The sequence below is a fragment of the Capra hircus genome, chromosome 3 (assembly GCF_001704415.2).
Source record: "Capra hircus breed San Clemente chromosome 3, ASM170441v1, whole genome shotgun sequence".
Taxonomy (NCBI): Eukaryota; Metazoa; Chordata; class Mammalia; order Artiodactyla; family Bovidae; genus Capra; species Capra hircus.
The window spans coordinates 71,917,916-71,932,959 of record NC_030810.1 but is presented as its reverse complement, the minus strand read 5'-3'; the positions used below and the strand labels follow the sequence as shown (position 1 = coordinate 71,932,959).

The following is a 15,044-nucleotide window of genomic DNA, read 5'->3' as shown; positions in this document are numbered from 1 at the left end:
ATGATACAAGGAATGACCTTGAAGTAGATGAAAGTGATTTTGACTCTATGTTCTCCATCTTACTGTAGTCAGACAAGCTTACATCACAGCAGGAACGGCATGTGATAGAACTGACTTGTACCTCAAATTTGGCCTCCATTTCTCACTCTTTAGTCCCAAAGAAAAGTGGGTGAAGTCTTGTCCATGACACTCAGCCGCTATCACACTACTGGAAAAGCAGCCCAAACTGCTTGCCTCACCAATCCTGGGTCAACTGTGTCATTTCTGTGTGGGATGACTGACCTAATTATCATTCTTACCTCCTGACTAAATTAGCAAATCACATAAATCATTCACTTTCCTCCCTACTAGTCTCCTGTACCTTCTACCCTCCCTCCACCAAATCAGTCAAAAGCCCTTGAAAAGCTAATAGCACTTTTGCGCATTTTCTTTCAAAGTTGCCCTGTTCATTTCTGTTCCAAGCGGGCTCAACTACAGGAAAAAGTTTGACTCCTCCTCTCAAGCAGTTTGCCACACCTGGTTCCATGATCTGTTCTGGCACAGTAACTGGTATTTGCTAAACAGAACTCTTACACTAGACTCTCAGGGATAGAAACATGTCCTAAGTATGCAGGAGAAAGTTCTGGCCAGAGGCAAAGCTTCTGAGGCCAGCAGACCTGGGTCAGTATACTTCGGTCTCTGAGTTTTGGCTTTCTCACCCCTAAAATGGATGTGATGTCTACCTACGGGTTGTTTGAGAGGAGTAAATGAGAACGTGTTTGGGAGGTGTCTAGAACAGTGCCAGGCACTGATGGATGAGGAGAGTTCTGTTCCCTTCCTCCTATCAAGTTATTTGAGATCTGAGGTAAAGAAAGTGATGCGTTGGAAGCGGGACCATGAAAGGATGAGGCCCTTCTGGCGTAAAGGATACAAGTTTACTTAGCTCTACACAAAAGATCTGGCTCAAAGAAGCCTACGGATGAGAGAGAGAGAGAGAGAGAGAGAGACAGAGAGACAGAGAGACAGAGAGAGACAGAGACAGAGACAGAGACAGAGACAGAGACAGAGAAATAGAACAATCACCTGGGTTTTTGGATTAGCTGAACCCCGGATAAAAGATGCTTGTAAAAAGGAGTTGGTGCGAATCCAGAAAATGGCTTAAAATGCCCAGGCTCTGCCATGGTACATTCCCCACTTTTTTTCCGTACAGCACACCCAGAGTGAGCTCGAATTTGGCCCGAAGCCTTGACTGTTCCCAGGACGGCAGCAGTGGAGAGGTCAGCCCAACAGGTGTGGGAAGCTGCAGGGTAAGGGAGGAAGAAGCAGGTGTCGGAGGAGGGGGGCCCCCCTTTCTCGGGCACAGGGGCTGCAACGCTGCCCCCCTCATCTAATGGAAGGGTCCTGCCCGCCATCTGCGCGCGCGGGGTCTGCAACCAGGGAGGAGGCAGAAGGAGGCGGTGGATCAGCCACGGGTCAACCCTGGCGGGCTTCCGTCCGCAAGCGGATGCCTGGAAGTTGACGCGAACTCCGGGCCTCTGGGAAGCCCCCGGGAGCCAGGGCGACTCCCATCGCGGGACAGGCCTCCACCGGCGCTGCCTGCTCCGCCGGGCCTGGAGGAGGGGCCGCTTCGCCCCTGCAAGGCGTGAGGGCGGGGACCCGGGCCAGAGACCCGCGCCGGGAGGGAGCGCGGCGCCCGCCGCCCTTCAATTGGCCGCGCCGCCCCCTCTCCGGAGACGCGGGAGGCGGCGGCCCTCCATTGGTCGGGCTAGTCGGCCAATCCCTGAAAGTCCGGGGCAGGCGGTGGGGGGCAGTTCGTGCGGGACTCCGGAGCAGAGCGGGAGCGTCTGGGGTTCCTCGTCCGACCGAGCAGCCGAGGCACCGCCCGCGTCCCGCCGCCGCGTCCCGGCGACTCCTGCGCCGCCCCAGGAGAGCGAGCTGCGAGCATCTTGTAGTGCGGCCACTCCTCGGGGCCAGGAGCGGGGAAACCGAGTGCAAGAAACCCTCGGACCCGAACTCAGCCTCTTCCCGCCGCGCGGATCATCATGACCCACTTCAACAAGGGCCCTTCCTATGGGCTCTCGGCCGAGGTCAAGAACAAGGTACGCCTGGGCTCGGGTGGGGCGGGACCCTGGGGCCAGAGGTGGGAGGCAGGGCGCCGCCCGGGGACCGAGACCCGGGTGGCTGGGGCCGCGCTTCTCCCCGCGCGCCTTGGCTGGCGGGCTTCGCGGATAGTAGATGTGTCCGGGCGGGGAAGGGGGTGCGCGACAGTTTCTGCGTCCTGTCCCCGGCTGCAAGCGCAGGCTCCCGGGCGCTCAGCTGGCTTTGTTCCAGCGCCGCGGGCCGAGGCTAGCGACGGGCGGTGGGTTCCCAGGCTCTTGGAATCCCTCAGCGCCGTCCCTTGGTTCCAGAAGCGGGTCCGCGGCTGCAGGACGCACCCCTCCAGGAAGGGGGCGCTCCTGCCTGGTCATTCGCCCTTAGGTGGGGCCCGTCGGCGCGGCTGGGGACCCAGCGAGCAGCCTCCGCCATCCACCCCGGCCCGGGCCCCTGGCAGACCCTGGACCTTCACACACTCTAGCCCCCGGGCGGAATTCGAAGCCGCGAGTAAAGTTAGGCGGTTAGTGGGCAAACTGGGTTCCCATTGTTCCTCGCCTCTTGCCGGGTGGGAGACCGCTGAGCGGCCTCAGGCAAGGGCCTTAGGACCACCGGAAGGACGCGAGCCGGCCAGAACCCTTCCTGGTTTTCGAATCCCGGTGCCAGTTGCTGCTGCTTTTGCGGCAAGAGGAGACAAAGCCTGAGCGCGCCGCTTCGGGGATATCTGCTGTAGCCTTGAGCTTTTTTTTTTTTTCCCCTTAAAAAAGCCAAAACACTGAAGTTTGTAGTACGTTAGACTTTAACGGTATCAAGGAAATCTTCGTGCGTTGCTTTTGTTCAGGGTTTATTTGCCGAGGTGGACTGTAGTTTGGAGTGATTGGGCTTTGGTTAACCCTCGGTTTTACCACTTTGCCCAGCATAAGAATGCGTTGAGTTTATCTTTGGGACTTTCGGTCTGGGAAAGAGATGAGAGGCGTCCCCCTCCTCAAACCCTCTCCTTCCTTCCTCCCTCCCTGCATTCCAAGCCCATGACATCAGGGGTTTCTGAGGGGAGAGAACAGCCAATCCGCGCGGAACTGCGCACAGAACGCTCATTGTCTCCTTTCTGCTGTTCTGGCCAAAGCGCCACAAAGGAGGGCTGCTGTGGTTTAATTCCCATTAACCTCCCGGGAGCCGAAGCATGTCAGGATTGCCCCCCGAACCGTCCTACCTCTGGTAGAATTCACCGGCATTGTCAGAACTGTAACATCCCAGCGTTGGGGGTGTAGGAAGTGTGGAGGGAATTACCTAAGGATTGTCACACCCCAAGGGAGAATTGTGGCTCTGCTCAATCCCTGATACAGAGTCTCCACATCATATTATCAATTCAGTTGTTAGTAAATTCTAAACAATCTTTGAAGCAAGCAGTTGATTTTAGTTTGTGTATCTAAAACTGAAATTTAGATCTTTTGCCTTGTCAAGTGTGTAGATAGCGGTTTCCTGAACATTGTTTAGAAGAACAGAAAAGTGAGTGGTTTGTGAGTACAAACCCCACCAATTGAAAACCCCTAGACTATTGTGGTGTTCTTTCCAAGGTTTGCAAATGGACCTTTAGGAATCCTTTCAGTGGAATCAGCGTGTCCTATCTGCTGGATGTAATAGCCTGGCCTGGCTTGTGCACATTAATTTTAATTTGCCCTTGAGATACTTGTATGGCAACGCTTAAGTCTCTACCTTTTGCATTGTAAATGAGGTACTGACCTTGGCAGTCCTTCAAGTGACTGACTTCTCTTGGTTGTTAATATCATCTTTTTGCGGATTAATGAAGCAACTTCTGCCCCTTTCCTACTTATTATTGAGTAGACTGAAGGAAGTACATAGACTGAGGCTAGATCATTAATAACTGTAATTATTATACATTTTTTAAAATAGTAAAACCTCAGCTTTCAGGATCTTTGGAAAGTTGGTTTTCACTTTTGGTTTGTATAACTGTGGGTTTACCCCTTTAAGCATCAAACCAACGTTTAATAACCCCTTTCATTTATATGGTTCTTTCAGACTGTATCCTTTCATAGGAAGTCTTTTGATCTCCGCAGCAGAGCAGCCCTCTGAGATGGGGAGGATTCCTGGGATTACCCAACATCATTTACAGATCAGGATGCTGAAGCTCAGAGAGGTGTGATTTGCTCAAGATCACAGGAGAAAGTTGGAATATTCTAAGAATTTTAACTCAGAGTGATATCTTAGTGGAGTACTTAGAGCTGTTCTGTTACCAGTCACTATTGTCTATCCCCCTCCCCGCTATTTTTGCTGTCCACCTGTCACTTCCTGGCATCATGATTATTCATTTAATGCTGTTTTAATTGGGCTTGGAAATCAAATATCCCTGTCTGCTAATTCTTTGTATGAGATAATGCATTTCAGCTGAGGGCTCAGAACCACCTGATGAATGGGTCTGTGGAACTTGAACTTTGACACTGCTTTATTTGGATAGCTTTTGATTTCTTCTTGCTTTTTCTCTGTGTATTGCACAACATAACTTGCTTTTTCTCTGTGATAGATTGCTTAAATGTCAGTTTTGGTGTTTGGTTTTTTTTTCTTAAAACCTCATTTAACCATGTGGGGGGTGGTAGTGTGATATGGACCTTGGAGTGAGACAGATCTGGCTTCTAATCCCCCTTGCCACTTAACTGCCTTGAGTGATGTTGGGCAAGTTATTTGATATTTCTGTCCTAGTTTCCTAATCAGTAAATGGGGGAAGTAATAGTTACCACCTCTAAACTTTGTGTTACTGAGATGTGTCTGGCTTGTATTAAGTACTCAAGGAGTATGTTGTGGATATTCTTATAATAGAAAATTAGCATTGATATTATATTTCTTAGACTTGTATGTCACTGCCTCTTTAAATATTCCATTTTATTTTAAAAAAGGCTTTAGTCTGTTTATATTTGAGCTGTGAAAGCAGTTTACCAGTGAATTGAGGAAACCTTTGATCTCAGATAGCTTTAATTAATACAATTTCAAGGGAAAAATCAGTCAATTTAAGATATTTGTTTGAGAAGATAATAATACATGGCAGAACATACAGATTTTTTTTTTGTTTTTAATTGGCAAAAAGATGTTTGGAAACAGCCTAAAAAAAAGTAGAATCCTTTAGCCTGCAGTATAACAGTGTCTCTCTAATAATAAAATGATTATAACTTGCAATCTACAAAGACTATAATGTAGTAGAAGGTCCAGGAAAACATAGAAGCTGGTGTAGATAGTTCAGTGAGAGGTGGGAACATAAAGTAGAAAGGTCTTACATGGATCATACAGGTTGAGCCAGGCCCTTGACTGCATCTAAGGGACCAGAGGTAAATAGCTCTGTGCCGTATGAACCATGGAAACATGACACGCCCTGAAGGGAAGCACAGCATTTCCAACACTTGGTGCTGATGTTGAGTCAGGGTGCATGCATGCGTGCTCGGTCGTGTCTATCCAACTCTGTGACCCCCACGGGCTGTAGCCTGCCAGGCTTCTCTGTCCATGGGATTTCCCAGGCGAGAATATGGAGTGGGTTGCCATTTCCTCCTCCAGGGGATCTTCCTGACCCAGGGATCGAACCTTGCTTGGTCTCCGGCAGCTCCTTCACTGGCAGGCAGATTCTTAACCACCTCGCCACCTGCGAATCCAGGGTACTTTCTTGTAAAGCTGAGCATGCAGTGAAGTATGCCTTCACCAGTCTTAGAGCAAGTGCTGCAGGGGGCAGTTACGGTTCTCAGGGAAGTGGAGGAGTTAGCTGTGAGGCAGGAGTGAGTGGAGATGCAGTGATCTTACCTGGGCATGTCTTTGGGGGAGGGGTCTAATTGAGTATTAAGAAGTATGGAATTGGAATGCACATTCTCACAGTTTCTGCTCCCAGGGAATGTCTGATTTGAGCAAAGTAGCTTCTCACACAGTCTTTTTGGTTTCAAGATGGTATCCCTCAACAGACAAAAACCACTTTAGATGATTTACTACTAAAATTGTAAGTCTTTAAAAAGTAAATTTGGAGAAGGAAATGGCAACCCACTCCAGTACTCTTGCCTGGAGAATTCTGTGGACAGAGGAGCCTGGTGGGCTGCTGTCCATGGGGTTGCACAGAGTTGAACACAACTGAAGTGATTTAGCATGCATGCATGCATTGGAGAAGAAAATGGCAACCCCCTCCAGTATTCTTGCCTGGAGAATCCCAGGGACAGAGGAGCCTGTGGGCTACCATCTATGGGGGGGCACAGAGTCCAGACATGACTGAAGAGACTTAGCAGCAGTAGCAGCAAAAACTAAATTAAGCAATCACAGAGTAATAATTGAATATCAGTTCAGTTCAGTCACTCAGTCGTGTCCGACTCTTTGTGGCCCATGAATCACAGCATGCCAGGCCTCCCTGTCCATCACCAACTCCCTGAGTCCACCCAAACTCATGTCCATCAAGTCAGTGATGCCATCCAGACATCTCATCCTGGGTCGTCCCCTTCTCCTCCTGCCCCCAATCCTTCCCAGCATCAGGGTCCTTTCCAATGAGTCAGCTCTTCACATGAGGTGGCCAAAGTATTGGAGTTTCAGCTTCAACATCAGTCCTTCCAATGAACACCCAGGACTGATCTTCTTTAGGATGGACTGGTTGGATCTTCTTGCAGTCCAAGGGACTCTCAAGAGTCTTCTCCAGCACCACAGTTCAAAAGCATCAATTCTTTGGCACTCAGCTCTCTTCACAGTCCAACTCTCACATCCATACATGACTACTGGAAAAACCATAGCCTTGACTAGACAGACCTTTGTTAGCAAAGTAATGTCTCTGCTTTTGAATATGCTATCTAGGTTGGTCATAACTTTGCTTCCAAGGAGTAAGCGTCTTTTAATTTCATGGCTGCAGTCACCATCTGCAGTGATTTTGGAGCCCCCAAAACAAAGTCTGACACTGTTTCCACTATTTCCCCATCTATTTCCCATGAAGTGATGGGACCAGATGCCATGATCTTCGTTTTCTGAATGTTGAGCTTTAAGCCAACTTTTTCACTCTCCTCTTTCACTTTCATCAAGAGGCTTTTTAGTTCCTCTTCACTTTCTGCCATAAGGGTGGTGTCATCTGCATATCTGAGGGTATTGATATTTCTCCCGGCAATCTTGATTCCAGCTTGTGCTTCTTCCAGCCCAGTGGTTTTCATGATGTACTCTGCGTATAAGTTAAATAAGCAGGGTGACAATATACAGCTTTGACGTACTCCTTTTCCTATTTGGAACCAGTCTGTTGTTCCATGTCCAGTTAAATATTATTACCAAATGTCCCATTGAGACCCTGCCGGCCTGCCAGTCCAGTGCCATTTGGACAAGCAGTTTGCTCACCGATCGGAGTAACCCCAGGGTGATAGTGGACTCCTTATGTAAATTGTGCTCTAAGGTGGTCCACCTTGTTTTGCTGCTAGAGGATCCTGATAAAAATGTATGGATAGGTTTAGCTTTAGCTTTTTTTGACTTTATGGTTCAGTAATAGCTTTTTAATTTAGAACTTTTTATTATCTCTTTATACCAGCAGTTGAATCTTTGTCTTATTCACTGGTGAGATATCTCAAAAATCTATCTTTTAGAATACAACTTGGCACATAATGGATGCCCAATAAGTATTTATTGATTTAATGAATTTATTAATCAGGAATGGGTTTTACTGTCTCTAGAAACTGGAAAGTAGCAGTGTTTGAGAAGTCTATGTAAAGAAATTCTATGGTACAAGTGTGAAATTTTTAAACGATGTGGTGATTTTTATAGCTAATTTTTCTTCAGTTTCTTTTCATTGTTATTACTACACTGAAAATTTATCACTGAGATAATTCCTTCTTGATGTTGAAGTTCTTTCTTAGACTCCCAGGTTAGGGAGGAACAGTAGAGATCCTCTCTGCAAGACTCTGTCGGGTCATCTCCCAAAAGGCCGCCTGTGAAGTGGCCCTTCAGCCCACCTGGATATGTGCCAGTCCTGGTGGGGCTGTACCATTGCAGTTTGCCTGCTTTCGGGGTTTGTTTTCCTGTCTTGACCAAAACAATTAAAGGAAAAACAGTTTGCTGAATTGAGAAGATGTACCTACTACCCATTTAAAATGGTGGTTGGTGGTTTAGTTGCTAAGCCGTGTCCGACTCTTGCAACCCCATGGACTGTAGCCTGCTAGGTGCCTCTGTCCATGGAATTCTTCAGGCAAGAATACTGGTGTGGGTTGCCATTTCCTTCTCCAGGGGATCTTCCCAACCCAGGAATCAAACCCAGGCCTCCTGCATTGCAGGCAGATTCTTTACTGACTGAGCAACGAGGGAAACCCAAAGAAAACACAATTTGCTGAACTGAGAAGAGGTACCTGTTACCCATTTAAAGTACTCAGAATTATTTACTCTGGAATATAAATGAGGATCATTATCAAACTCACTATCCTATGATCTACAGCTTTTTACATTCTTTTCTTTGTGGAAATTGTGCTATTTGTCTACCTCTGTCCTTCAAAATTCCCAAAGTGAGCTTGACAGTGAAGACCTTGCTGCAGCCATCACCAACAAGAGTCAGATCCTCTATTTCTGTAGGCGTTTTCCCTTTCCAAGTGGAATCATGAGATCAGTAATTGTTTTCTTTCACTGCACAACGTATCAGGAACCCCAGTGAATATATATTACATTAAAAGAAAAAAAGCACAGTTGGGTGGTTTCGATTTTTCAGCCAGTCATGACCATTATATCTAAGAGAGAGGGGAAATGCTTATTTCTCATCTCAATATGACTAGGTCATGGGAAGGAGCTTGTTAGAATTTTTTCGCAGGTTTGATTTTCTTCTAGGCATCCTTCTATAGCGTATACTATGTGCCTTGGCTTTCCTGAACTCTGAGCTCTAGCCATGTGGGCTCTTAACTGTTACTCATATGTACTTGTGCTCAGGTTTTTGATAAGAGTTTTTTGAGCCTGCAGTTGATTCACGCTGTTTGTGGGGCCTGAAGCTTATACAATTTAGAGTTCATCATTACAAAAAAAATATATTTTGCACATTTTATGAAAACACGACCATGGGAATCTTTGTGAACTTGAAGATGTCAGGTGGGTCCCCTGTAAGTTCTTCTCCAAGAGAAAGTAGAACCTGGTAGCCCTGGAGGCTCTGACTGGCTCCTGTGACTTTGGGCAAATAACCTCTCAGTGTCTCATCTGTAAAGTGTGGATATGCTAGTACCTGTCTGTAGGGTTTGGGGTGAAATAAGCAAGATAATCTATGTAACATGTTTCAAATAATACCTAGAACCCAAAGTACACGTTATGTACATGTTAGTAATTGTTCCATTTTGCTCTGCTGGTTAGGTTCAGTCCTGTGTTCTCCCCAGCTTCTTTTACCTTCTAGATTTTGAGATTATCTTGAGAACTTGAACATTCATGCACCAATCTGTGTCTGAATGAGGCTTCTGGCAGATAGGGGGCTACAGAGCCAAGCAATATCTCTCTATTTCTAACTCAGGACTGTGCTCTGCTCCTGAGTCCTGATCCACACCTTCTCCCCCAGCAGCCTGTAGTGGAGTCCTGCAGTGAACCCTGGGCTGTGTCCCACGTGTCACACCACCCTCAGGGCCATGGACTTCTGTGCAGAGCTAGAGGCCTCGCTTTCTGGGTGTACCAGTACTTTGCTTTTTCTTCCTAAGAAATAGGTTTCTGTTAGACAAGATACACCTTTCATTTCTGGATTTCAGACAGGGTGGGTATTCCTCTGCAGTGGACTGATAAGCATATTTACCTTGTAGTATTGTCGGCGGAGGCCTTCAGTCTTAAATGGTCTTAGGAAGGTTCTCCCTAGACCTGTGTGAAGCAAGTCCATGAGGAGAAAAGACTTAATTCCTAGGTTCCCCCAGGTCGGTAGGGAGGGAACCTCTTCGTCTTCCTTCCTCCCAGGACCAGGAAGCTTCAGGGTGTGAGTGTGAGGCAGGCATATCCGCCCTGGGAAGGTTAGGAATTAGGGATGTGCGTCCAAAGAGAGGAGGCCTCCTGGGCAGTTCATAACCTAAGCATTTATGGCCCTTTCCTCTCTTCGCCCACACGTCTTCTAGGGAACCCCAGCTGCTGAGTGGCTAGGCACACTGCTATATCATTGTTGTTTCTTCTTTCCTCTTCTCAGATGTTTGCACACTAATCTTTCATCATTATCTTAAGCCTCTCTGCCTGCCTAGTGCTGCAGAAGGCTCCTCAATTGGATGGAGAGAAAGCTTTATGATTGCAGTTTTCCCTCCTTCCTTTTGTTTCACGTGGGAGGAAATAGAGAAAATAATCAATACCATGTGTAGTGAGTCTCTTATAACTCCAACATGTGATTCTACTTTGGAAGCAAAAATAGCAACAGCAATCATACTTCTAATTGAGTATAGAAACTCTACTTATATGAAATAGCACATTTTGAGCTTGTTGGAGTCCTTGGCCCTTAGGAGGTGAGCTGGAACCTTAGGGCGGCTCTTCAGAGTGCTCCCACAGCCAGATCTCTCCCCGAGTGGACACGCCTTCGTCTCTGTCTTTCCCTTTCTTCAGACGCCTAGATGTGAATAAAAGCCCCTCCCGCAACCTCACCTCAGACAGACAGACAGACAGACAGACACACACACACACACACACACACACACACGGGCTTTGCACACACACACACGGGCTTTGCCTGCCAGGTGTTTGTTCCTAAATTTCTTCCTCTTTGGGCTTTGTTTTTTTCATTTTCTGTTTCTCCTTCCATTGACAACTCTGCTGTTGACATCCTTTCCAGCATTTTCTAAAACATGCATGTGGAAGGAAGCTACTTTTTATAGGGGCCAGTGGAAGAACTGAAATGTTTTTAGTCTGAGGCATCTCTGCCAAATCTCTTATTATGAACTTTTGAACCATGCTGGCAACACCCTTCCAGACTACAGATTCCGGGGCTGGTTTGAATCGAAGCCGCAGCAAGTTCACGGTGCACCGATCTGCTGCACTGATGGTGCTGGTTGTTGTTGGATGCCTTCTCACATCTCCCTGAGTTGGATGGATTTTTTAAGCCACAGAGTCTAAGGCACCACCCCGTTCTCAGTTCTTAATCCTTTGTCTGCAGGCTGCAGAGTTGCCTGTGCTAGCTTAGAGAGTTCCTATCTCAGCTTAGTTAGAAGGGTGGGAGTGGGAGAACATTCAGGGGTGGAAAAGACTCAGACTTTGGAGCCACGCGTGGTCCAGATGAATCCCTGCCAAGCCTGTGACCTTGGCCAAGTCATCGCTGCATGAATATGATGCATCTACCTTGGGATGCCATCTTCTTTGCTTATGAGAAACTCTTCTCTTTTTTGATCTTTATTTTATGAATGAAATATTTATCAGGAAGAATGCAAACAGTACCAAAATATGAAAGTAAAGAAGCGAAAGTATTCTGTATCCCTTACCCCCACCCAACTGCTTGTACACCTTTAAATATCATTTGGACATTTTAGAAATTGAATTATAGTCTATCATGTGGACTTCAATTATGTATTTATTCATTACTTCCATACTGGTGGATATTTCCTTAAAAAGTCACTTGTGTGGAAAAGTGTATAACTTCTGATCCAACATTTAAATATGTTTATGGATATTGCCAACTTGCTGCCTAAAAAACAGTTGACTAGTTCCCACTAATGGTTCAAAAAAGAAGGGAGATCTCTTGATGTTAAAAGCAGACAAAACTATCGAATATCAAAACTAACCTTGTCAAAATTCAAGTCACGTGCTTTAGTTCTTTATTTTCAAGTCTTGATTCAGTGACATTCGTGGCCCCTCCTCCATCTGTCACCTCCACCAGACTCAAGTGGGGGTTGGCAATGAGATGAGGCTAAAGAATGGAGTGAGGGCATCTCTTTTTATAAATTATTTGACTGTAATTTTTTAAAAAAATAGCTCAGTTGGCATCAAAATGATAACTTTATCAAAATAGCTATCAAAGAGTAGCTGGATAGGAGTGGCCAGCAAAATGTAAATAGAAAGTGAAGGGTTAACATTTATTGGGGTCTTAAGATTTATGTAAATGAGGTCATTGATCCTTCTCAGCACCTTCTGATGTGAGTTGTTATTAATGATCTCTGATTTACAGGTGAGGAAAGGGGCATGGCGGAGATGAGATTCTAAATAGAGCATTCAGTTTCCGGGGCGCATGCTCCTAACCATTTTAATTTGAGGTCAGAACTCAGGGCAAATTGGCATCTCTCAGGGGAGGAGGAGAAGGCAGACCAGAGGGGGAAGCTCCAGATCTTTTAACAAAAAGTCAGAAGGAAGAGAGGTGGGAGGGGGCCCCAGGAGTGCTGCAGAGAGGCCCAGAAAAGGAAACAGGCCACTGGACTTGGCCACGGAGAGATCACTGGTGACCTTTGAAGAGATCATTTTCAGTAGAGCAAACTTCTGATGGGAGTGGAGTGGGGTTTAGGAATAAATACTAAGAGAGGAAGTGGAGAGGACTGTCGTGATATAGAAGAGAAACAAGGCCGTGTTTGAGGCTGGCAGCAGGTTCAACTGAAGATGGGCTTGTTTCATTGCGCTTGTCCATTGATGGAGGGGATAAAGGCCGGGGCTCAATACACATGGCAGGTGGGAGCAAAGCAGCACAGAGAAGAAGCTTTGCCATGAAAAACTGGGAAGGTATTGGGTTGGCTAAAAAGTTCTTTCAGATTTTCCCATGTTACAAAAAGCCAAATGAACTTTTCGGCCAACCCGATAAAAAGGACGAGGACCAGAGAAACAGAACTGAGGTGGATGAGACATCCCTTTTTCTGTTGCAAGTGCTGTGTTGCCCTTCTCACAGAGCCCCTGATATCTGATGGCATACGCAGCAGGAGCAGGAGAAGAGGGTCCAGGCCAAGGCCTACGCGTGGAAAACACTGTTGATTCAGCCGCTTCTCTGCTTAGTCCTCCTGGAGCCCCCTTTGCAGCCTGGGCACTGCTGTCCCTTCATTCCCTTCCTTGGCCCTTGATTGGAAAGGATGTGAAGTTGGGTTGATTTTGTTATTTGTGCCTGGGTGACCAGCAAGCCTTCACGACACAGCATCTGGGATACCTTGGTGTTGGGTGCAGCCATCTGATGGAGGCTTCCGTGCTTCCAGAGAAACTCACTTTTTCCCTCCCTTTCTGTGCTCTCAGATTGCATTACAATCAGGCACAATGTGAAGTTAGTTTTTACTGCTGAGATGCAAGGGTGCCCTCATGGAAAATTCCTTCCCTCTAGTTTTCTTGGGGGAAGAAAAAAGGCAGTGATAGCTTGAACAGACAATACATCTTAAGACTCTCATGAACTATCTCTAGCCAGCATCTATGCTACATGTAAAATAAGATGTGTCAATCCTGTTCTTTGCTGATTGTATAAAGCCATCTTTCCAATGGGTGGACTCCATCATAGTAAGCAGAAAGGGACCCCCAAGAGGAGCTCCCCTGAGAGCTAATGAGATGGTGAGGTCTGTTTCTCCTTGGCTTGCTTTCCAGTGTTGTCCATCAGAAGCTCAGAGTAGGGGGCAGTGTGTGTGTTCTGACTCTGTGCCTGGGTAGGCAGCTGGGAACACTTGGGTGAGCATGGTCAGGGGGCTTCCAAGCTGGGGAGAGACGAGTTTACAGGTGACACTTGGGATGTGAGGGTGGATTTCATGCCTTCTTCCTCAGGTCATAATGGACTCCAAGACTTATCCTATGAAGCAAACTTGCCAATGAATAGACATTCTCAAGCTACAGAAAAACTACTGCCATGATACTCCTTGTAATTACAGAAAAAGAAAGGATTAATCTTCAGTGCTGTTCACATGCCTGACTCAGATTATTTGAGAGGCTTCTTGGGTAGCACAGTGGTAGAGAATCTGCCTGCCAATGCAGGAGATGTAGGTTCAATCTCTGGGTCCGTGAGATCCCCTGGAGTAGGCAATGGCAACCTGATCCAGTATTCTCGCCTGGAAAATTCCATAGACAGAGGCACCTGGTGGGCTACAGCCCATGGGGTTGCAGAGTCGGACACAACTGAGTGTCCGAGTTCGTGTGCATGCACACACACAGAGCTCTATGAGGACACAAGTGCCTGAAGATCTTGTTTAGTCCTAAGTTGTGTCCTTGCCTGTGCTGCCTTGGTGCACGTCGTCTCCCGCCCATGTGCCTCTAGTTGGCTTCCTAGGATTTCTGCGATTTATCCAGGGTCCACCGTCTGTGTGGCATTCAGAGTAAATCACTCCCTCTTCTACATGACGTCCCTCTACATAGTTAGACGGTACTAGTCTGTTTCGTGGGCCCCCAGAGACCCTTCTAGGTCAAACGTAGCCGTTTCCAGCTGACCAGTCTCTCATGATAGGCTGTATATGGTTTTCCTAATCTTTTCCCCACCCAGTTTGCTCCTTCTGGAAACTGATCCCAGTTTGTCAATGTCTTCTTTTAGAGTGTGGCACACAGAACTGACTACCAGGGCACAGTGGGATTATTAACTAACTCTTTTGTTCGACTACAAAGCACTAACTCATTCTGTTTTGATCAATGTCATCATCTGATGAGGTGGTTTGAAGGAAGATTCCAATCCGTGCTTTGGCAGGTTGATTTTTTTCAGTCTCTAAAGTAGGGGTGATGATAATTGCCTAAGGCTTTATAGTTCACATACTCTTCTCATATTTGTTTCATTTAAATAATCCTTTCCTTGATTTACCTCATGAGGCTGCTTTCATCAAACAAATAAGATGAGCAATAGTGTGTATTTTATGAATAATTGTAGACCTCTGCAGACCAAGATAGCATTCACTTTTCTTAGGATCACTGAGTAAGCATTACTAGTTAGCTCTAGAACTTTGGGGCAGGATTTTACATATATCTTGAAGAATTTGTTTATTAAGCTAGGAGCTTTCAGAATTCAAAAGAATTTTGTTTCTTTTTAACTATTCCCGATTTATGTTTTGTAAGGTTAATAAGTGTGTCTAACAGTTTCAAATCATTAACTACCAAAACAGAAGAGCAGAGACCTCACTCTT

General features: G+C 46.4%; 1 protein-coding gene across 1 annotated transcript in view; it reads left to right on the top strand.

The window, feature by feature from the left end:
• The window catches only part of CNN3 (calponin 3), a 30,182-nt gene continuing 16,422 nt past the window's right edge, over positions 1,285-15,044 (top strand). The window contains exon 1 of the mRNA XM_018045793.1: positions 1,285-2,078. Coding sequence (XP_017901282.1) covers positions 2,022-2,078 — 57 coding nt within the window. The 5' untranslated portion in view covers positions 1,285-2,021. The remainder of the gene's footprint in view (positions 2,079-15,044) is intronic.